This window comes from Garra rufa, chromosome 4 (assembly GCF_049309525.1).
Source record: "Garra rufa chromosome 4, GarRuf1.0, whole genome shotgun sequence".
Lineage (NCBI taxonomy): Eukaryota > Metazoa > Chordata > Actinopteri > Cypriniformes > Cyprinidae > Garra > Garra rufa.
In genome coordinates, this window is record NC_133364.1 from 33,982,715 (window position 1) to 34,006,551 (window position 23,837).

The window sequence follows — 23,837 nt, forward strand, 5'->3', positions numbered from 1 at the left end:
CGGTATGTCTCAGAACTCCAGGAGAAGGTGGCACCAGGGGTGTTGGGAAAGATGGCAAGGTGGGTGTCAACTACCATCAAAGAAATCTCTCCAGCATTACTGGAGCACCGACCCGTTACTACAGACCCCTTTCTTCGGAACGCTATTTTCACAGGACCGCATCCTCCTGCTCCTCTGTTGTCTGCATTTCTTCAACAACGCAACAGCTAGTCAGCAGGATCCACTGCACAAAATAAAACGCATATTTCCTGCAATTACCTCCTCCTTTCGTGATGTTTTTTTTCCTGATATAAAGATCTCTGCTTGGACGAATTACTGATGAAATGGAAAGGTAGGCTGGCCTTCCGTCAGTACATCCCTACGAAAAAAAAAAAACGATTTGGAGAGAAGTTTTTCGTCTTGTGTGATGTGCTGACCGAATATGTGCAAGACATGGTAATTTATACTGGATCCACTACCGACATCTGCCACTATGAGGGGTTAAGCATTTCTGATTCAGTTGTAATGACCATACTTGCAAAGTATGTCTTTGCAAAAATGCCAAAAAGGCAAGTTGAGTGCAGACAGAACAGAACGCAGCTGGTGGTAAAATGGCATGATAAGAGAGATGTTCTTATGCTTACCACGGTTCACTCCTCCAAGATGTCAGCCACAGGAAAAGTTGATCATGTCACGAGAGAGAGGAAGGTCAAGCCTCATTGTGTCCTAGAATACAACAAAAAGATGGGGGCAGTCGACAGGGCTGACATGGTAAAAGGCTTTCTTGAGTGTGCCAGGAAAACAAGAAAGTGGTACAAGAAGATCTTTTATCTGCTTGACACTGCTGTGCTGAACAGCCACATTGTTCACCGCCAACTGTCAGGTTAGAAATTTCCACAGCCATCTAAATTAACCATAACTTATATTTCATGCATTTTACACTTATATTTAGAATGCACAAGTGTGTTCACAACTATACTGTCCTTTACTTACACTCTACATTCCCCACAAATGTAATTTACTATCGACAGGACAGGTCACCACTTCCCTGGAGTTCAGGACAAAACCTGATGAAAGAGCTGCTGAAGGAGTATGGCACAACCCAGAGCCATACAGAGAGAGAGTTGCGACAACTCCGTTGACGCCACTGGACCATTTTTTTACAGCAATGGCGGATCGTGGAGATGCTTAATAGTACCCGGAAGTTGCGCTAATAATATCAGCGCTGTAGAGATGCAGCAGAAGAGATCGCTGAGATCAACTTTTAAACGGAAAGACATTTAAAGAACAAAACTGAATACCACTGATCATCAACTGGCGGCCCGCTGAGCCGTTCAATCCGGCCTGCGATTGCATTTACATTTACATTTACATTTATTCATTTAGCAGACGCTTTTATCCAAAGCGACTTACAGTTAGGAATACAACAAGTGATTCATCCTAAGGAGGCAGATCAACATAGGAAGTGCTCAAAAATACCATATATCAGGCATTGTTAGATGAGTACGGGCTAGAAAGGGAAGATCAGGAAAGAGAGGAGAAGAATTTTATTTATTTATTTTTTTTATTGAGTCAGATAGTGTCGAAAAAGATGGGTTTTCAGCAGTCGCTTGAAGCCAGTAATGGAGTCTGCGTTCCGGATGGAGGTGGGAAGATCATTCCACCAGGCAGGGACGTTGAAGGAGAATGTTTTGGAAAGTGATTTCGTGCCTCTCTGTGGTGGTACAATAAGGTGTTTTTCACTAGAGGATCTCAGACTTCTGGAGGGAGTGTAGATGCGTAGTAGTGAATGGAGGTAGGCAGGTGATGAGCCGGTGGCTGTCCTATAGGCCAGCATCAGTGTCTTGAATTTGATGCGAGCCGTAACCGGTAGCCAGTGCAGGGAAATGAAGAGAGGTGTGACATGGGCCTTCTTGGGCTCATTGAAGACGAGCCATGCTGCTGAATTCTGAATCATTTGTAGAGGCCTGATTGTACATGCTGGAAGACCAGCTAAAAGAGCATTGCAGTAGTCCAGCCTGGAAATGACCAGGGCCTGTACGAGGAGTTGTGCAGCATGCTCTGTTAGGAAGGGCCTGATCTTTCTGATGTTGTGCAATGCAAACCTGCAGGATCGAGCAGTTTTAGCTATGTGGTCTTTAAAAGTCAATTGGTCATCAAAGATTACACCAAGATTTCTGGCTGAAGTCGATGGGGTAATTGTTGATGAACCTAACTGGATGGAGAAGTCATGTTGTAAAGTTGGAGTGGCGGGAAAGACAAGGAGCTCAGTTTTAGCTAGATTGAGCTGAAGATGGTGTTCCTTCATCCATGCAGAGATATCCGCCAGGCAGCCAGAGATCCTTGCAGCTACTGATGGATCATCTGGTTTGAAAGAAAGATAGAGCTGTGTGTCATCAGCATAGCAATGGTAGGAAAAGCCATGTGCCTGTATGATGGGGCCCAGAGATGTGGTATATATGGAGAAGAGGAGGGGTCCAAGAACTGATCCCTGAGGAACCCCAGTGACCAGTTGATGAGTTTTGGAAACATCCCCTTCCCAGGCCACTCTGAAAGACCTCCCAGAGAGATAGGATTTGAACCAGCGAAGTGAAGTCCCTGTGATGCCCAATGATGAGAGGGTAGACAGAAGGATCTGGTGATTTACCTTGTCAAATGCTGCAGATAGGTCCAGCAAGATGAGTACTGATGATTTGGAATCAGCTTTTGCAATCCGCAGGGCTTCAGTGACAGACAGTAGTGCCGTCTCAGTTGAATGGCCACTCCTGAACCCTGAATGGTTAGCATCCAATAGGTTGTTCTGTGCGAGAAATAAAGATAGCTGGTTGAAAACAGCTCGTTCCAATGTTTTTGCTATGAACGGAAGGAGAGAGACAGGTCTATAGTTGTCTATGAGTGAAGTGTTAAGTGTAGGTTTTTTGAGCAGTGGGGTTACCCGGGCCTGCTTAAATGTAGTGGGGAAAGTGCCTGTGAGAAGAGATGTGTTGATGATGTGTGTGAGCGCTGGTAGGATTGTAGGGGAGATTGCTTGGATAAGGTGTGAGGGGATGGGGTCTAAAGGACATGTCGTCGGATGGCTGGAGAGGAGAAGCTTGGTTACTTCTGCCTCAGAATGGGGATGGAAGGAGAAGAGGGGAGTTTTAGCCGTGGGTGTGGTCAGTTTTAGTTCCTGTATATGTGGAGCTGAGAACTTATTACTGATAGATGTAGTTTTGTCTGTAAAAAATGTGGCAAAATCATCAGCTGTTATAGAAGTGGTGGGAGGTGGTGGAGGGGGACAGAGCAGTGAATTAAAAGTTTTGAAAAGGTTGCGTGTGTCCGGAGCATTGTTGATCTTGTTGTGGAAGTATGAAGATTTGGCAGTATGGACTTGGGTAGAGAAAGATGAAAGCAGAGACTGATACATACTCAAGTCAGATGGATCCTTAGATTTGTGCCATTTTCTCTCAGCTGCCCTAAGTTTGGACCGATGCTCACGAAGAACATCAGATAGCCAAGGGTTGGAAGGAGCAGCCCGTGCTGGCCTGGAGGAGAGAGGGCATATATCATCTAGGCAAGAAGTAAGAATGGAACATAACGTGTCAGTTGCTGCATTAGTATCCAGGGATGTGAAGTGGGAAGGAGAGGGAAGAGAGGAGGATACTGAGGAAGAAAGATGGGAGGGTGAGAGAGAGCGTAGGTTTTGTCTAAAAGTAACAGGTAGGGGGGATGGGGGTGCACAAGTAGCAAGATGTAGGTTTAGTGTAATGAAGAAGTGGTCAGAGATGTGTAGGGGTTTGACCACAATGTCGTCTGAAGTACAATTTCGTGTGTAAATGAGATCAAGTTGGTTGCCGGATTTATGAGTGTATGCAGTGGTAGTGCGTTTTAGGTCAAATGAAGCAAGGAGTGAATGGAAGTCTGCAGCATAGGGTTTGTCCAGATGAATGTTAAAATCTCCAAAGACTAGAAGTGGGCTGCCATCTTCTGGAAAAGAGGATAGCAGCCCATCCAGCTCTTCTAAGAAGATGCCAAGTTGACTAGGAGGTCGGTAAATGACCACAACATGGAGTTTGATAGGAGATATTATAGTGATTGTATGAGATTCAAATGAGTTATAATTGCATAGAGGAGAATGGGTTGAGTATTTCCAGTTGTTGGAAATCAGAAGTCCCGTACCCCCACCCCTTCCAGTTTGACGAGGGGTGTGAGAGAAGGAGAATTTATTAGATAGAGCGGCTGGGGTTACAGAGTCTTCTGGACGTATCCAGGTCTCAGTCAAACCTAGGATGCTCAGGCCAGATTGCAAAGAAAATGCCGAAATGATTGACAGTTCTAAAGTCTAACCGTGAAAGAGAAAGGTTCAGTGGAAGAGGTGTCTATTGGACGCAGGTTAGAGAGATTGCGTCGGCGTGTGCGTGTGATGTTAGTGCGGTGTGTAGAGAGCACCGGAATGAGTTGGAAACACATGATAGAGAAGGACAGAAAGAAGAGTGAGAAAAAGGAAAGGAGTACTTAAGTGCGTTGTCGGTGTCGTTGCTTGGATAAGTCGCGCAGGAAAAGTCGCAAGTCTTTACTCTTGTCGGTCTTCACGCGAGGAGGCTGAACGCTTCCGCTGAATACACCACCAATCAATACTTAGGTGATAGCAGCTGGGGACGCCCCCTGGGCTGACTCAATCCCAAATGGATGGTGCGCAAATGGGTCAGACCGAAACAAAAAACTACCACCCTTTGCACTTTAAGCGCGCTCAGGAAGGGAGCGATCTCACAAACAAAAGCTTCCCTTGGCCGAATGAGAGCAATCAAAACTACAGTTTACAACGAAATAACCAGGAAAACAAATAAACAGAAACGAATAAATAAAGTCTAGCAACAACTAAATCAAATAGAAACGAATAAATCAAATAGTTTAGAAAACAAGGACATGATTCTCTAGCAGCAACAAATGTAACAACCGCCTATTTAAACTACAGCATTTAAGTACTCACTTACGCGCTGTCGTCCTGTCCGCGCCTGAGGGCTGAAATTCACTTATACATTGGATTCCAATTGGATTGGATTCCAAAATTGTGAGGATCAAAAAGAAAATAGTGGTCCACACTATTAAAGCAACTAAAAATAACAACAACTGAGTCTCTTGTCAGAATAACCACCATTTATGACTATATTTAGGCTACACTCCGAAATGAGGACAGACTCAGACAGACTATGCGGCGTTAAGCATTTATTATTTCAAACTGGTTTAAAAAAAAAAAAAAACGAACGCATTACTTTTCCTCATACCCTTACTTATTTTTTTTTTTTATTTTTTTTTCTAAGTCTCAACAACATGCTTGAAACTAGCAGGCTCCTCGGGACAAAAAAAAAGGAGGAAAAACAATCTGGCACAACTTAAAATAGCATGGTAAATAAATAACCTGGTACCAGAACAAAATAGGCAACAAATAATGTTCGCACATCAAATGAAACGTTAAGTGGGCTTGAATTGAAAACAGTTGAAAGTGGAACCGAACATGGTGACACATACATAGCCAGCGTTTTCAATGTGTCATATGTCTCGGGACAAGATACCCAAAATGCGCTCAGGCTTTCAGCACCACGGAGAGCCGCCTTCATGTCAGCTGCGGCCTGAATTTCAGCCAGCTGGCTCTGAATGGCCACCTCGTCTAATGGCAGGTACGAAAAGTATTTGGCTTCCTTAACCCCGTCAATGACAGCTTTCTGCACTTGCTCTGCCAAAACGTGCACACGATGTGCATTAGTTGAGGCAGATAGAGGTACTTGTTTGAAAGATGCAATAATTCTGTCCATTGATTTGTCGTGGGCAAGTTCCTCCAGAACGGTGATCATGCACTCCTTTAAAACCTCACTTTCCATGAAAGGCGGGTTATGTCTGCAAAGCACCCAAGCAGCTTGCAGGAATGCACACGTCACTCTCTCTTGATCAGTTTAATTTCAAGTTATAATGCCACTTGCACGGGAGTAGGCAGATTTCAATGTGGCGATTTTTCTCTGATGGGCCTCTGACTGCTCAGGAAATGAAACCTTGAAATTAGAATGTTTTGTGTTGTGGTGACGGCGCAGATTGTACTCTTTTGCAACAGCAACAGTTTTGCTGCAAATAAGGCATACTGGTGACACATTTCGGAAGGTTGGCATGATAAATACGTACTTTTCAGTCCAGTCTTCATTGAAGGACCTGTTTTCTACATCAACTTTCTGTTCATGGTCTTTGAGAGTGCCATTTTACCTCTGTTAAGAGACCCTTGCCTGTCACTTCCTCCGTGTTTGTTTTTCAAGTGCTCTATAAATAAAGCTGACTTAGCCTAATTGAGTTGAGGCAAAATATCTATCACTCCTAGTGGTTGACTGTCGTATAGGTGATGGGAGCCTGAATCAAATGCCTTTAGTTTTGTAATGAAATGGAAAAAGTACAAACATTAAACATAATGTTAAGCCAAAATTCGATATTTATTTGATTTTCTTCTTGGGGGTCCGGCCCCCAAGGAGACTGTCTGGTAAAACTCTGGCCCTCTGACAAATATAGTTGCTGACCCCTGCTGTATACTATCAGCACAGCTAATCAATTGAACTTGTGCAGCACAGCTAATCAATTTAACTTTAACAGGACTGAATTGTGATGAAACATCACTAAACCATTTTTCCTGTTATTCTCCTTCTCTATCCTGCTTTCAGAACAAGAACCACCTGAAGTAAAATTGTGCTAGCTCTAAGTCTAAATCGATTTCTATAAATATATGCATAACAAAAGTCAACATACATAAAATATATGATTTAATGCGTCAAAGTTTTTTCAATTTGAATATACTACAAATATATTTTTACACATTACACAAGAATCAAAAACATTAACCAAGATTCATTTTCACTTAATCTTAAAATATATTTACTTATTTGTAGGGATGTAACGGTATTGTAAATACCGTCGTACCGCAATAGCACATTTTTTCGATACTACCGTGGTCGCATGACTCGATAAAACCATAGTTCTTCTAAGAAAAGTTTGCTCAGGCGAATGAAGCGAACGGGAGGTAGCGGGAACTACATTTCCCATCAGCCCAGGTGTGGCCGTCATCCTCTGCGGTCTGTTGCCCGCCCCCCTTGAACGTCAAGTTCATTTTATTTTCGATATAGCGCCAGATCACAATAGAAGTCAAGTCATTTAAGGTTATCTTTCCTATAGAACAGGTCTATACATTGTTCGTTTATTAAACAAACTAAATTGCCTTATGTTATTTATCTTATTTACACGAAGGCATGTCATTTCTGTCTCTACACTGTCACGCGTTTACAATGTCTCCTCCGCGAAAACACGGACTGGATCGCGGACTCCATTCATAAAAACCGAATTAACTAACGTTATAGCGCGAAATGCCACGGAATTTGTCGATTTTTGGATTAATAAATCAAAAGTTGGTGTGTCACTTAATTCAAATCGCGATATGGACTAGTGTCTGTGAAAACTGAAATGGAGAAAGACCGTTTTAATATGAATACTGCATGTTCCGTTTGCCTCTGTCTGTATAAATGGAGAAGACACGTTTTTTTTTTTTTTTTTTTTTTTTTTTACAACACTCATACTGAAGCACGCGTGATGCTCCCGCTAATTTTTGGCCTTTGTATCTCACATGAACAGATAACTCAGTCTCCAAAGCTGCTGTGAGTGTCACCTTTACCGTTTCATTTGAGAAAACTAGCATCATATCATACTACGGTATACACACAGAAACTTCACGGCAACCTGTCCAAATAAAAGTACGGTTTAACATGTAACAGAACAATATTAGTCTTGTATTACTTTTGTACAGTATAATGTAGGTGTGTATATATTCCTATTTAAATAATTTACATAAAACAATATATATGATAAAAAATAAATATTACAACAAGATTAACCACTTAATTGTAGAACAAAAATACTACAATTATTATTTAAACGTTTTAAACTGAATATAATTTTTCTTCCATGTATTGATTTTAACAGTAAACCTGTTTGTTTGCCAAAAATTAAAAGGGTTTATTTTTCATTTGATTAAAAATAAATGTCTATTCTTTCATTTGATTATCAGAAAAATAAAAACACACAAGAATTTCTAAAAAAAAAAAAAAAGAAAAAAAAAAGAAAAAGATTGTGGAGCCCTATTGTTCAAAATGTTAAAACAGAGTTTTGGACTTATTTTTCCACTGAAATGAATGTTTTCGTTACTACACAAAGTAGGCTAAAGTACTGCGGAAAAAAAGGAACGTGGTTACATGGTTTAATAATTTTTTGTTATTAAAATTGAAAAATTTGAAGTTCCTGTTTCAAAGATTACAGATAGATGGCTAATTTGTATGCCATTGATATGTTCAGTGTTCATGTAAACTGTTTAATAAATACTTCTGGCACTTTTTTCGAGTCTCTTCATTAGTTTTGTTTTTCCTGTAAATGATTCAATAAATACCGTACCGTGAAGTTTTGATACCGTTACATCCCTACTTATTTGGAATTAATTTTAAAAAGACAACAAACTTAACACTTACAATAAGACTACTAAAACGACAATAAACATTAAGATGTGATTGCACTTGATTAACATACAAGCTGTAAGAACACACACGCACATATAGAAATAATTATATTTATATATAGAGGCTGAATTACTTGGTAAAAGACCACAATGTCGTTTATCAAGCATGGACTTTTACCATGGTAACTTCAGCCTTAAATATGTTAACAAGGCAGGTATGGATAGCTAACCACATTAATCCTCAAATATAAGTGTTTTTTATCTTTTAAAACTATTACAACTACACATATACATGTATATATTATTTTATAAATAATGTCAATAAATTATTTTTTGTCAACCAAATACCAAAAATCGCTGTTCTGTCCCTCTAACTCAATGTATTCCAATTGCCCGCTATTAACTAACTGGAACTATTTGAGGGCTGCGTGAATCAGGTGACGATCGAGCGTTTTGAACTTCCGTTGTCGCAACTCTCTCTCTGTATGGCTCTGGCACAACCCAGTGACCACCCAAAGTGTGCCGGCCTTCTCGGAAGAGAAAAGAGAGGAGGCTCACAAAGTACATGTGTGTGCCATGCAACACTCCGTTATGTGCCACTCCATGTTTTGAGGAGTACCACACTCTTAAAAATTACTGAAAAACAAAAACAATACATGTAAATTATTATAATTCTTAATATTTTAACAATTTAATGTATTTGTATTAGTCATTCTTGTACAAATATATGCACTGATAATGTTTTTACTACATTTGTAAATAATGTTTAATTTATCAATCATTCTAACTACACTTACATTTAGTATACAACAAATTGAATACTTATGTCAATTAGTTTTTTTTTTCCGCTCCTTATGTATATAGTTTACACATGAATAAAAATGGACACAATTTCATGCATTGTGCGTTTCTCTTTTCAGTATTTGTAATACATATTAATAAAATATATTATGCTTATTATTAACAAAGCAAATCAACCCCATAGCGTATATTTGTCATCGTACACTCTTTCCTTTTACAGTATGTGGACACGTTTGAGAAGCTAATGGTGAATAGCTAAAATAACTTGTATTATGCTTCATGCTACTTTTAATAACAACCCAACTCTTACAAACTGTGTACACGAAAAAAGTAAACATCTAACGTTAGATGACATCCAAAGCAATGTGTCGGCCACGACCCTGACGCCGCGTTACGCACAACGCCATGTGCCGGCAGGTCTTTTCAGACGTGTCCGCAGGCGGCCATTGTAACGTAACCTTCCCAATGCCCTAAGGACCAATACAGAGGCCCCACAGGGATGCCATTTACACTAAAGCAGAGGTTGGGAGGGGCGGAGCACATGAGATCTTTACATGTGGAATGAGAATTAATTCAATATATCCATAAGTCTTTAGGGATATACGAGGAAAACAGCGCCCTTCTGGCTGACCACTGGAAAAAAATACTGAGACATATTGCCACAACCCGCGGGGCGAAGGAGACCCGGCAGGAGCACAGTCAGGAACTACTCCGCATCTAGCCCTGACTGCGGGGCATGGAGGAGTCAGGGTTCATCAAGGGGCTACATCCTGAAAGATGCACGTATCCCTTGAGAATGGCGTGACAAGCCGACAACAGCCGTACTCCCGCTTACCTGAAGTCTTTATGTTAAGACACGGGAGGAAACAGCCTCTACGCGAAGGTTATAAAACCTGGCGACGGTATTTGGTGTCGCCCACCCCGCACCTCTACAGATATCTGCTAGTGACGCGCCATGAGCCAACGCATAGGATGAGGCAACACTCTGTGTGGAGTGGGCACGAGCACCTAAGGGGCATGGCAGTCCCTGATACAAGTATGACAGGGAGATGGCATCTACCACCCAGTGAGCCAACCTCTGTTTGGAGACAGCATTTCCTGTCTGCTCACCTCCGAAGCTAATAAAGTGCTACTTAGAGCGTCTGAAGTGCCCAGTGCGGTCTACATATATGCATAAAGCACAGACTGGAAACAACATCGCAGAAGCTGGGTCTGCCTCCTCCAGGGGCAGAGCTTTCAGGTTCACCATCTGATCGTGGAAAGGTGTAGTGGGAATCTTGAGCACATAGCCAGGCCGGGGTCTCAGGATCACGTGAGAATCACCGGGCCTGAATTCTAGGCATGCTTCGCTGACAGAGAAAGCTTGTAGGTCCCCTATCCTCTTGATGGAAGCCAGGGCCGTCAGGAGCGCTGTCTTAATTGACAGAAATTTCAGCTCAACTGAGGCGAGTGGCTCGAATGGGGCGTCCTGCAGGCCCTGAAGGGCGACGGAGAGGTACCAAGAGGGTATGAGGTGCGGTCTGGGAGGATAAATCCTCCTGACACCTCTGAGGAACCTCACGACCAGTGGGTGCTTACCTACGGATGTTCCATCTACTCGATCGATCGTTCTGAAGCGGTCTCACATGAAACAAGCTTAGCGGCAGTGCAGCTAGGGCTGTCATGTACCCCAGGAGAGAGACCGCTGTGTTGCGCCTGAATAAACTCAGGCACTACAGCACTGCGCAGGCTCTTGGTAGTAAGGCGGGCTGTCTTGTGGACCAAGTCGGGCTCCCGACCAAGGAAAGAGATCCTCTGGACTAGGCAGAGTTTGCTCTTCCCTCAGTTGGCCTGAAGGACCAGATGGCAGGGGTGCCAAACCACCAGGTCCCCGGATTCGCACAACGGAACTCGCGAGTGGGCTGGAAAGCACCAGTCGATGAGATGGTTGGAGACGTGAATCCCTGTCTGCCGAAGCGGGGACAGGGGAGCCCCCGTGGCCTAAAGAAGGCGGGGACTGGCCAAATGGAAGCACCTGTTTGCATAACTATGAGTGTTTCTCAAGTAGCCCCTGTATTTGTGTCTCAAGATATGAAAATTCATCCTCAATTGAGTGTACCTCAAGGTCTCTCTTTTCGATTGAGCAAAACTCTGTCCCCCAGTTCTTCTACATGTCCGCCGCCATATTGAGATGTGGTTTAGAAGAGAGAGCACATTAGAAGAGAGCAAAACACTTGGCTGAACTCAGAACAGCAGACAAACATACTACTGCTACTATCTCTGCCATAAAGACACTGGTTTGTTAGGATGTTATTGTGAATTCAGCCTTTGGTCAGAATGTGGATGACAACAGTTACTAGGGTAGGACGGATCTTGACTAAACCAACGACATTCATCGCGAGCCTCAAGCCGGAGTGGTTGAATATTTCAGTGAGTGTGAATGAGAGCTGAAGGGAAGATCACTGGTGAAAATCCACTTCACTTTCAGTCAGTCAGATCTATCGTATAAATTCAGAACCAGCCTTGATTTTACATTACATAGCATTTTTGACATACACTTTAACAAAGGAAATTTTTTACATGTATCTATAAATGTGATGTTTGAAATGACTCCTTTTTCTATACTTCGTCAATCTGAGGCAACTGGCAATTTCTTCCTAGAATGAGTTTCCAAATGACGTTTCATGCTGTTTTGATGTGTGAAACTTTTCTCACACTGAAGACACTTGAAAAGCTTCTCTCCAGTGTGAACTCTCAGGTGACCCTTTAGGTTTGCTTTATGTGTGAAACCCTTACCACACTGAGAGCAAGTGAAGGGCTTTTCTCCAGTGTGATTATTCATGTGGACATTTAGGTGACTTTTCCATGTAAAACACTTTCCACACTGAGGACATGTAAACGGCTTCTTTTCAATGTGAATTTTCATGTGAGCATTGCATTGTTTTTTCTGTGTAAAACACTTTCCACATTTAGAGCAAGTGAAGGGCTTCTCTCCAGTGTGAATTCTCATGTGAACATTAAAGTGACTTTTCCACTTAAAAGACTTTCCACACTGAGGACATATGATCGGCTTCTTTTCAATGTGAATTTTCATGTGAGCATTACATTGTTTTTTCTGTGTAAAACACTTTCCACATTTAGAGCATGTGAAGGGTTTCTCTCCAGTATGAATTCTCATGTGAACGTTAAAGTGACTTTTCCACTTAAAATACTTTCTACACTGAGGACATATGAATGGCTTCTTTTCAGTGTGAATTTTCATGTGGGCATTAAAGCTATCTTGTCGACTGAACATTCGTCCACACTGTTGGCAGGTGTAAGATCTCTCTCCAGTGTGAATTCTCATGTGAGTTCTTAGGTTTGCTTCAATCGTGAAACTCCTCCCACACAGTTCGCAGGTGAAAGGCTTCTCTCCAGTGTGAACACTCATGTGGGCATTAAGTTGTTTTATCCGTGTAAAAAACTTTCCACACTGAGAGCAAGTGAAGGGGTTTTCTCCAGTGTGAATTGTCATGTGGACATTAAGGTGACTTTTCCATGTGAAACTCTTTCCACACAGTTGACAGGTGAAAGGCTTCTCTCCAGTGTGAATCATCATGTGGGCATTAAGTTGTTTCATCTGTGTAAAACACCTTCCACACTGAGAACAGGTGAAAGGCTTCTCTCCAGTGTGAATCATCATGTGGGAATGAAGGTTTGTGCTTTGATCTTTCTTTGGTGTGGACATATTTTCGGTCTGTAAGCAACTAATTGATTTTTCGTGTATTTTGAAATCAGGATGTTCCTCATTTTGATCTTTCTCTTTAGTTTCATTTAGTTCTTGATGCTCCTCTTTCAGTGTCATCAGGTCTGAGGTAAAAAAAGAAGATAAAAACAAGTTAACACCAGTTTAAAGGAACACTTCACTTTTTTTGGAAAAAGGGTCATTCTCCAGCTACGAGTTAATAAGTTGAGTTTTACCATGTTGAAATCCATTCAGCTTTTCTCCTGTTCTGGCGATATCACTTTTAGCATACCTTAGAATAGATCATTGAATCCTATGAGACCAATATAGCATTGCGTTCACAGGCGCAGTAATATCATGCAGCGCCTGAAGTTCGGTCACAATTTCATAAAGGTGGTCACATTGGAAGTAACCTAGCTGGGAACTAATTTCAGGCGCTGTGTGATATTACTGCGCCTGCTGTGTCCATATTACAACAGCAAACTTCCTTGACTATTACACCGGAATGGGAGTGTAGTTGTAAAGTGCACTGTAAAAAAGTAGGTATTTGAAAACGATGGCGCATGTTTAGTCATGTAATCCATATTGTACCAATAGAAATCTGTGTTTATGCCGGTATTGCGCCTGTTAAGTGCTATTCACTTTTTGCATTGTTGCCAAAGAGGTGTAAATTTTATACACTCTTCATATCACAGTCCTGCAAAGGTGACAGAAAATTTACTCGTGACTGCCATTTGTGACAAAACATGAGGGAAGTTGCATCTGATATCAGACATTTAATGGTGATTGAGAGTGAGGTGAATTTTTTGGTAAATGTATCAGACTCTGAGTAATGCGAGATCAAACAGAGAGCACAAGATTCATCATGGCAGCACACAGTCACTGAGAGAGCTCTACTCACTTTATTAACTCTACAAACTGTAGCAATACTGTGGATTATTATTACATACTGAGAACTATAAGCAGACCTGCAAACTAATCAGAGGAAAAAAGGTGACAGTGCCCGGGGGGGTGGGGGTAAGAACTCAAGTAAGAACAATTAAAAACAACAAAAGAACTAAAACACAAATTACATTATACTGAAAAACATTATTTTTTCCTTCTTAGCCTGGACAAAGGTTTCACAAACACACACGCACGCAAAAGCCATGGAGGGAAACTGAAAAACATTCACAAACTATTTAATATATTTTACAGTTCAAGATAAAACTTAAAAGATGTAGTTATTAAATTACATGAAATATTTGAATATATAGGACCGATTCATATTGAGTGCATTATTTAATTTTTATACCATCAATATTTAACGTATTTGTAGTGAACTATATTTAAGTATTTAAATAATTCACCCTTATAGGCTGTTTGTGTGTGAGCTTAATGTCTTTCTGCACTTGCTATAATATATATATATATACACTTAAGGGCGGTAAAAGTACTACAATTTATTATACTAGATATTGTATAATAAATCAAAAAGAAAGCATCTTGAAAAATATAGGGAGTTTAAAAGGCAGCTGCATAATAAATAATCCTCTGCTGCCATCTATTGGTTATATGGGTAATTCCATATTATTTTTAAAAAAGACGTTTTCTGCTAAAAGTCATTTTGTCCGAAGCAGTTTTTTATGAATGAAAATGCGTCCACGAAGTACATTTTATTTTACAGCTGTAGAGTTGGAAAATAATAAAGGCTTTAAAATATTGTGATAAGATTTTAAAAATGTGTTCATGACTTTGAAGGCAAGTTAGTGATTATCAAGAATACGATTAAGATGTCCTTGAAGAGAAGTATGGCTTGGTAGCTAACGTTAGCCTAAACAAGTTATGATAGTGTTTAGCTGTCAGCATTTAAATGTAAAACTATGCAGATACGGCATTTAAATGATATGTTGTTAAATAATAAGAAACCGAATGTTCACGTCGCTAACATTGTTTATAATGTTGCAATTATCATTTTCCGCAGTTTCTGATAAGAACGAGGCAGTAGATGAGTCTCAAGAGTGTTCACCTAATATATAGCACATATAAAATGAGCTTTAGCGGAAGTTTACGAGCTGCTTATCTTTATGCAGAAGTTCTAAAGAACGCTCCGTGCATACGGTCATTTCAATTTCCATAGTAGGTCAGGTGTTTCTTGACAGGCGCGAACACAGATGGCAGTGTGTTTTAAGATACTGAAGCGAGCGCTGAGATTGGTCCAGGAAAAATGTCATTTATAAGAATTGTCCAATAATGGCCTACATGGCACGCAAGCCCACCCCCACCTCTCTCTCTTGACAGGCGCGAGCTCAATTGAGATTCCGATCGGCCCAGACGCAATTAACGCAAGCCCATCAAAAGGATGATGGACGGGGACATGTACCATTAAATCTTGGGTGAGAACAATTGAAAATGGGTTGTGGATGGGTATTCCAGCATGACAATGACCCAAAACACATGGCCAAGGCAACAAAGGAGTGGCTCAAGAAGAAGCAGGTTAAGGTTAGGGCTGCATGATATCTCACATGCGATATCCAATGTGCATTTTGTCAGTAAAGCCGTTCTGTTGTGCAGCTCATTAAAATGCAAATCAATGTATAACTTTTTTAATGCGTATTTCTGGAATTTTTTTGTTTTTCTGTTCAAATAAACCTACCACTGAAATTTCAACATGAAGATACTGAGGATACATTTCTTTGTCAGTGGGCAAACATACAAAATCAGCAGGGGATCAAATAATTATTTTCCCCACTGTTCTATTTTTAACATTTAGGCCATTTAGAAAGCATAGTTTGCTAAACTTTAAAGTCACGTGAGAGACAGAGAGAGAGATTAGGGCAAAATAAAAAGACGGTGAAGTTGCAGAAGGTGCAGTTCAGGAGAGGACTTTTAATTATTTTGTGGTAGCGGTAAGTCACTGTCTTAATGAGCAAGGCATCGCGTCACTCATTCATTTATTTAGCAAATGGCTGTAGTTATGAATGGGTTAATGATCACTGTCTCTATGAATCATTTAAAGCTGCAGATTCATTCAATAACGAAACACTGCTGTTTCTTGTAGACGCACACCAGTTCTGTTGTGGATTACGTTGGAACTATTATTTTTTAGTTATAAAATATAACAATATTGTGTTTAAAATGTAGGCTGTATTTAAAAATGTGAAAATGTTCACTTATTACCTTTTTGTTTAAAGGGATAATTTGATGTTTATTTGCTGACCCCCAGGGCATCTAAGATGTAGGTGACTTTGTTTCCTCAGCAGAACACAAACGAGGATTTTTAACTAAAACCAATGCAGTTGTCAAATAATGGCAGTCAATGGTTACCAAATCTTTAGAAGAAAGAAAACCATACACAGACAAATCCAAAATACACCCGGCGGCTCGTGACATGTGAACGCGCTCTAACGTAGAATACGCAAACGGCGGAAGTGATCTGTCGCTTGTATACGACACTCATTGTTTACACAGAGCACAGAGATTGTGGGTATAGCGGCTATTCAAAATTAATTACTTGCACTTATGCTGATTGTTCAAACCGATTTAAAGCTAAAATATTACATTTGCTTGCGTAAACTCATCCGGGACTTTTAACCGATTTCCCCTTCCGGCGTTTGCGTAAACTACGCCAGAGCGCATATACACAGGTAACAAGCCGGATGCAAAGCTGGTGCTCATGACAGATGGACGTGGCTGTGTATCAAAGGTAAAAAATCATATAAATACTGTTCATTTTCTCACAAAAACCGATCGCTTCGTGTCTTAGGACATCAGTGTATCGTCACGAGTCGCAGGGTGTAATTTGGATTTGTCTGTGCATGTTTTTGTTTACTTTTAAAGGTTTGGTGCCCATCCACCTCTATTATTTGACTGACAGACTGCACCGGTTTTCGTTAAAAATCTTCGTTTGTGTTCAGCTGAGGAAACAAAGTCATCTACATCTCGGATGCCCTGGGGGTAAGCAAATAAACATCAAATTATCATTTTTGAGTGAACTATCCCTTTAACTTATATAAAATCAACATGTGCGATAATTTGGATGTTCAAGGAAAATTGCATTCTTGCTAGTATTTTAAAACATTAATAATAACTCACAATGCATGTTTCTGTATCAAAGAGTTTCTTAAATCGATCTTTATGTACAGTCTGTCAACATTTGTTCTTCCTGCTATTAAGTGCTACAAATCTCCTTTAAAGACACAGTGAACAGCAGCATGATTTGCTAAAGCAGCACTCTGTGGGCATTCAATCATACGTACGCTGCTGGTGTGGATCCAGTCAGTTTTCAAGACAAAATTGAGGTAACAATGTCAGTTGACTATTTACTACCATTTTAGTTTTATAGTAAAAGTAGAATTTGGCTTGTCAGAAATACTTGCTTAGTTTTGATGTTATTTACAAAGCTTGGGGTTCAGTAAACAAATGCCAAAGCACAGTATTTTGTTTGCAAATCCTCCATCACCTCACTTTCAAATGTTTGGAAACGCTCGTGAGGATGGACCATATTGTTTAGGTTAATATTAATGTTACAATCTTAATTCATGATGTCATAACAAATGCACAGTGTGAAAGCAAGATATTGTGTTAGTGTTTGTCATGTGATCTTAACACTTCTGTTGAATGTCTCCACATTTCTGCACTCCTGTGACATCATTCATGAATACAATTAATTTCAGTTTTGAGAATAAAAACAAACCTGTTTGTTCCTCAGTATCTTCATATTTGACTCTAAATGCCTCTTCAATGTCTTCATTCTCCTCTTTAATGAGCACCATATTTGTTTGTTCCTCAATATCTTCATGTTTCAATGTGAATGTTTCTTCAATCTTCATGTCTTCGCTCTCCTCTTTAATAAACGCCATCTTTATAACAGTGTGTCTCTGCTGTTTCTCCAGGAGTTTTTCTGTGTGGTTGAACACTTTGTCCTGTTTAAGATGAGAATAATTAATAGAAAGAAAAATGCATGCAAACTAAATCTCTGTGCGTCTCAATCATCTCCTAGTTCAGTAGTCAGTGCACTAGTTAGACAGAGGTTATAGACTTGATATACAGTATATTACACAGGACGTTCATATTTAGGCAGGCTATTTTTTTTATTTATATTTGGTATTCAATTATTTATCTTATCTAATATATTACACTTTAATGAAATCATTCTCGGTTGTCATTCACTCGTTTGTGTTTGTTGTTGTCGTTTGTAGTCCACGTGCCGCTGAATCGAGTCACTGAATCATTTCACAAATGATTTGATTCAAATGATTCGGATTCTCAGTTTCTCTCATCTCTTCTTATCATCACACGATTGATTCATGATATAGAGAGCGAAATGAGACGCACCTTCTCTGTTACTAAAGGCTAACGTTTTATTTAACTAACACTAAATTAAGCATTACAACGTTATATTTAACAATGACGGATTTATTTATTTTACATAACTTGTAAATGTTTTAATTGATATAACAGTGTGCTTTAGTTTAAAAACTTTAAAACCACAAACCTTTCTTCAGGTGAATCACAACAGACGAGGAGCTCGGCGCATCTTTATGACGTCACATCACCAGACCAAAATAAAAGTCCCTTTTGTTCACTTCTCTCTAGAATCACAAACATATCATAGAAATGTTGTATATCATAGAATTCTGTACCCATATGATGATGCATTGCTAAAGTTATTAACATCGTAAATCTTGGAATACTTTTCTCTAGCTTCTTTTCTCTACTTTTTTCCTTCAATGTACATTTTTAACACTGTACTTCCTGTTTTTATACCTTGCCATTAAATTCACATAAAACTAGTTAATGCTGCTGTGTAACTGTTACAAAGGGGTTGTGATGGCAAATTTGATCTATCCCTCTTATGATTATTGTAATCAATCTCTGGCAAGTTTGTTTGTTTGTGTATTTATTTATTCCTCTTTTGGAAAGTAATTGAAAAACTAGGGATTTTTTATTTTGCTATTAATGTGGACATAAATACATATTTGTGGCAGTTTCCATTTACCACGGTAGAAGTTTACAAAACTATGACTACTTCAATTTCTGAGACCCCATAAATGTGAAAAGGGTCATTTCAGTGTTGAATTTCTGTCATTGATGGCCCATGTTAATGTAGGCAGCTGACCCTATAACAATTGACCTTATTTCAACCAAATTTCAACGATAAAGGACATGTGCTAGCTGGAAATGTATTAACGCTGCTTTATGAGGTCACACTCCAGTTATTTTTTAACATATTTCTATTTGTCTTTTTGTATTTTAATATGTGGTTGGCATTAAAGCTTTCTGCACCTAAACATGACAACTGTGACTTTTAGACAGAATCCTACACTCTCGTGATTTCTTACTATGTTCAGGGGCTCGTTCTTCTTACCTCGCTAACTCAGTTAGCTGGATTTGATTGTTGACGATTCCGCGTGATCTTGGATCATTCAGTTCTTCGAAGCTCATCCTGGACTTGCTGTCATAGCAACAGGTGCGCAAGCTTAAACCTGCTCGGGACAGTGTTGCCAGATCAGGTTGACGATTTCCAGCCCAAAAGCTCACCAAAACCTGCCCACTTCAACAAAAACCAGCCCAAATTTTAACTGCCAAAATAATGAGAATTTTATTGCCATGTCAAGGTTGATAAGGACCATTTTTTATCTCTTTAAAAAATTAATAATGACAAAATAAAATAAAGATAAATCAATTTCACAGGAATGTGGATCAAACAGTCCGAAAATATGCGTAAAATGTCCAGAAATCTTTTCAAAGTGGAAATTAACCGATGACTTCCCTTGTAAAAACGCATGCATCATTTTCAATGTCCACAGTAAAAAATATGCTAATTTCTGTGCAAAAAGTGCACAATAAAGTGATGAAAAACAAATGTAATGTAAAACCCCGTCACTCACAAGTCATCACATCTCACTAACGTAAAAGACGTAAATTGATGGACAGGTCTCTGTTAAACTAAACCAGTAAGGGTTTAAGTAAGTAAGTAACCAGTTAAGCAAAAATGAGTTGATGACTGCACTACACATTATATTACTGTGATACTTTGAGCTCGAACGTACTAATATAACATGACTAATGATAAAAGCGAAGAAAAAAACAGCTAACTGGGCGGCTTTTAATTTTTTAAAGCAGCCCAAATTTTGTCTATCCGCCCAATGCCTTATTCTCCGGTCCAAGCCGATCAAAAGAAGCCCAATTGGTTTATGTCATGTAAACAGGATTTAGGCTGCGCTCCTAGCAGGTTATGATTGGTTAAAGAGCACGACTGACACGGACTGACTCACGTGGGAAAAGAAAAGTATTTTGCAAAAAAAGTGTAGAAAATAATTACGACGATTCACACACGAATGATGACCACAGCTACACACACATATAGCCTATATATACAGTTGCAATCAAAATTATTTAACCCCCCAGAGACTGCAGTACTTTACAAATGATGTTTGCTCTTTCTGAAGATTCAGGACTAAATTGCATCTACAACATTTTTCTGGCATATTAAAAGTGATAATGTCAATATATAATGTAATGTTTTTGAGTTATAGGATTTTTTAATAACACAGCTATGTCAGAATTATTCAACCCCTATTCAACATTGCTGTTTTAAGACAGTTATTTTTATGGTCAGGAACAAAATTGTCTTAAAACATAATTAAGCCTTTACAAACTTATTAAAAATGGAATTAGCTTGGGGTGTTACACATAGTATACTCTTAGCCCATACAAGTGCTGAAGATGAGTAGCAAATATGGAAAAGTCAACAGAGAGCTCACACTAAATCAATAGAGAAGAAATTGTTATCTTAAAACTACATGAAGATTTCTAAGACATTACAAGTTCCTAGAGACACAGCTGGCAGTCGTATTCCTTAGATTAAAGTGTGTTGAACCAGAAAACCTTTGAGGGTGTTGAACAAAAAAGCACAATATCATAAAATGTTTGATCAGATCAACTGAGAAAAACTTGCAATGTACAGCCAAAGACTTGCAAGATGACCAGACGGAAGGAGGCAAAATATGATATTCTGTGAATAAGAAGGACACTAGACAAGTATGGTCTTCATGTTGAGGAATCTTGCTGAATGCCATTCTTGACCAAGAAGAACAAAAAACTGACTTGAACATGCTAAAATTCATTTAGTTAGACCTGTGGAGTTCTGGAAGAATGTTTTATGGAGTGATGTGACCAAACTGGAACTTTTTTGGATGTATGGATCAGAGGTACGTCTGGTGCCAAAAAGACAAAGCTTATAAGCAGAAGAACACCATCTCCATCATCAAACATGGAGGTGGGCCAGTCCTGTTATGGGGTTGTTCTACTGTAGCAGGAAGTGGAAAACATGACCATACAAAGGATATCATTGATTTATTAAAGTATCACACCATTTTGGCAAACATTGTGATGCCTTTTGTGCAATGTCTGAAGCTAATAATCAATGGACTTTCCTGCAGGACAATCATCCCAAAGTATACATTCAAATCTACTTACGCTTGGTTTAGGAATGAGTCATAGAATGTTTTTAAGTGGCCTGTTCAGTTTCCAGATGTAATTCTCATTGAAAATACATGGTTGGATTTGAAGCAAGCAGTGGCAAAGTAAAAACCAAAGATTATCAGTGATCTGAAAGCTTTTTCAGGGGAGGAATAATTTTGAACATGAATGTTTAGAGCCAATTCGATTTTTTTTTTATTATTATTCATCAACTTACGTTCTCAGAATTACTCAAATGTGTCTTGATAAACTTTCTTTAATAGTATACTGATGCCTTTGTTTAATTTGTTTCACAATATGTTGTTCTCGGTAGCAAAATGTCTTGCAGGTCAAGGGGGCTGAATAATTTTGATTGCAACTGTATATATATACCGTTCAAAAGTTTGGGGTCGGTAATTTTTTTTTTTTTTTTAAGTAATTAACACTTTTATTCACCAAGGATGTATTGAGTTAATAATTAAAAATTTATTCAAAGTTAATAATAAATAATTTACATTGTTATTAAAAATATATATTTTTTTAATATATATACTTTTTAAACTTGTTATTCATGAAAGAATCCTGGGGAACAAATAACAGGTTCCAAAAAATATTTGGCAGCACAACTGTTGATATTATCCAGCACTGATCATTCTAATAATAAATCAGCATATTAGAATGATTTCTGAAAAAGAAAGATCATGTGACACTTAAGACTGGAGTAACAGCTGATAAAAATTCAGCTTTTCATCACAGGAATCAATTCTATTTTAAAGTATGTTTAAATAAAAACCATTATTTTATATTGTAAAAACATTTTGCAATATTACTGTTTTTTTTTCTGTATTTTTAATCAAATAAATGCAGCCTTGATGAGCATAAGAGACTTCTTTAAAGACTATTACAAGTCTTACTGACCCCAAACTTTTAAACGGTAGTGTATATAAAAATAAAAATAAAAATAAAATAACATATCAAGGAAAAAACATGTAACATGGGCAGCACTAACGCATTTAATTTGTCTGCTTCTTTTTGCCAGCCGTCTCTCCTGGCTTTTGCATGCTTTGAGATGTTTCCTGTCATTTTAATTAAAGACTCAAATTCGGCATAACCTTCCAATAAAAGCTCTTGTTCTGCTTGGGAGAAAAACTGGGCACGTTCTTTGGCGATGCTGAACAGCCAATAACAGCGTTGCTAATCATTGTTTCTACTATCGATACATGTCCCCTTTTAAACCAACGCATGAACGCGCACTTATCTCAGATAACTCAATCCAGCGATACTAATCATAAACAACAGGGGGGTATTGCACAAAACCAAGATAAGGGATTAAGCTGGGATTTTCCAGTTATCCGGGCTGAATTTAGCCCTGACTCGGTTGCATGAAGGGAGGCTAAATTAATCTACATTAAGTTACTATGGAGATTTACACTTTGCAGCTAGCCTGCTCCGGAGCAGGCTAACAACCAGGCTAAGATTAATCCCAGTGATTAATCGGCTAGTTCCTCCCTAAATCCTACTAGATATTAATGTGTTTTAGTCATTTCATGGTCCTGCATTAAAAAAACTAGATATACTGTCATTCATCTATTTATGCGTACTGTTATTTTTGTTATTATTGAAAACTGCTGTTCATTTCACTGTCAGAGGTTTGATGAATATATATTATTCGAGATTTAAAGAGATTTAAAACACCCAGTGAGGAAAGCAGATTTTCCTGAGCAATTATTACTTTGCTGTCCACAATGAATGCCAACACAGTGCAAAAGAACTATACTATACAATATGAGAAATAGAATATAGACTATGTATATTTATATATGCAAGTATAGAGTAGAAATGTACTGTTGAATGATAAAAAATATCAATATATTATATTTTCTTGCAGTTGATGAGATAATAAGAAATGGCTCATGAATTTGCAAATGTGGTTTCAATTAAGTCCGTAACGAGGTCAATATGTAGTATATATAGACTAAAGATTTGTGTGTTTCCTATCCACAATGGCTTGCCCTTTGTTGAATGATGTAGTTGATGAGGAAGTTTTAATACTCAGACGAGCATTCAGGCATGAAAGAGTCTTCCGAGATAGGGCAGACCCATTGGCCTTTTCAGACGAATATCTGACTGAGAGGTACAGATTCTCAAGTGATGGCATCAGATATTTGTGTAGGCTGCTGGGTCCAAACATACAGCACAGGACCGCACGGAGCCATGCTCTCACTGTCCCACAGATGGTCTGCATAGCACTGCGATTCTTTGCAAGTGGCATGTTTCTGTATTCTGTCGGTGATGCAGAAAACCTCAATAAAGCCACTATTTGCCGCACAATAAGAAAAGTAAGTCTGGCATTGAAATCTCTTGTGCACATATTTATCACCTTCCCTGGCCACAGAA

General features: G+C 39.1%; 1 protein-coding gene across 1 annotated transcript in view; it reads right to left on the minus strand.

Moving 5' to 3' along the window:
* Window positions 1-17,891, minus strand: part of LOC141333909 (uncharacterized) — a 61,551-nt gene extending 43,660 nt beyond the window's left edge. Inside the window, exons 1-2 of the mRNA XM_073839063.1 lie at window positions 17,671-17,891; window positions 11,951-13,120 (exon numbers count right to left, since the gene is read on the minus strand). Coding sequence (XP_073695164.1) covers window positions 11,951-13,120; window positions 17,671-17,836 — 1,336 coding nt within the window. The 5' untranslated portion in view covers window positions 17,837-17,891. The remainder of the gene's footprint in view (window positions 1-11,950; window positions 13,121-17,670) is intronic.
* Between the last annotated feature and the right edge of the window lie 5,946 nt (window positions 17,892-23,837).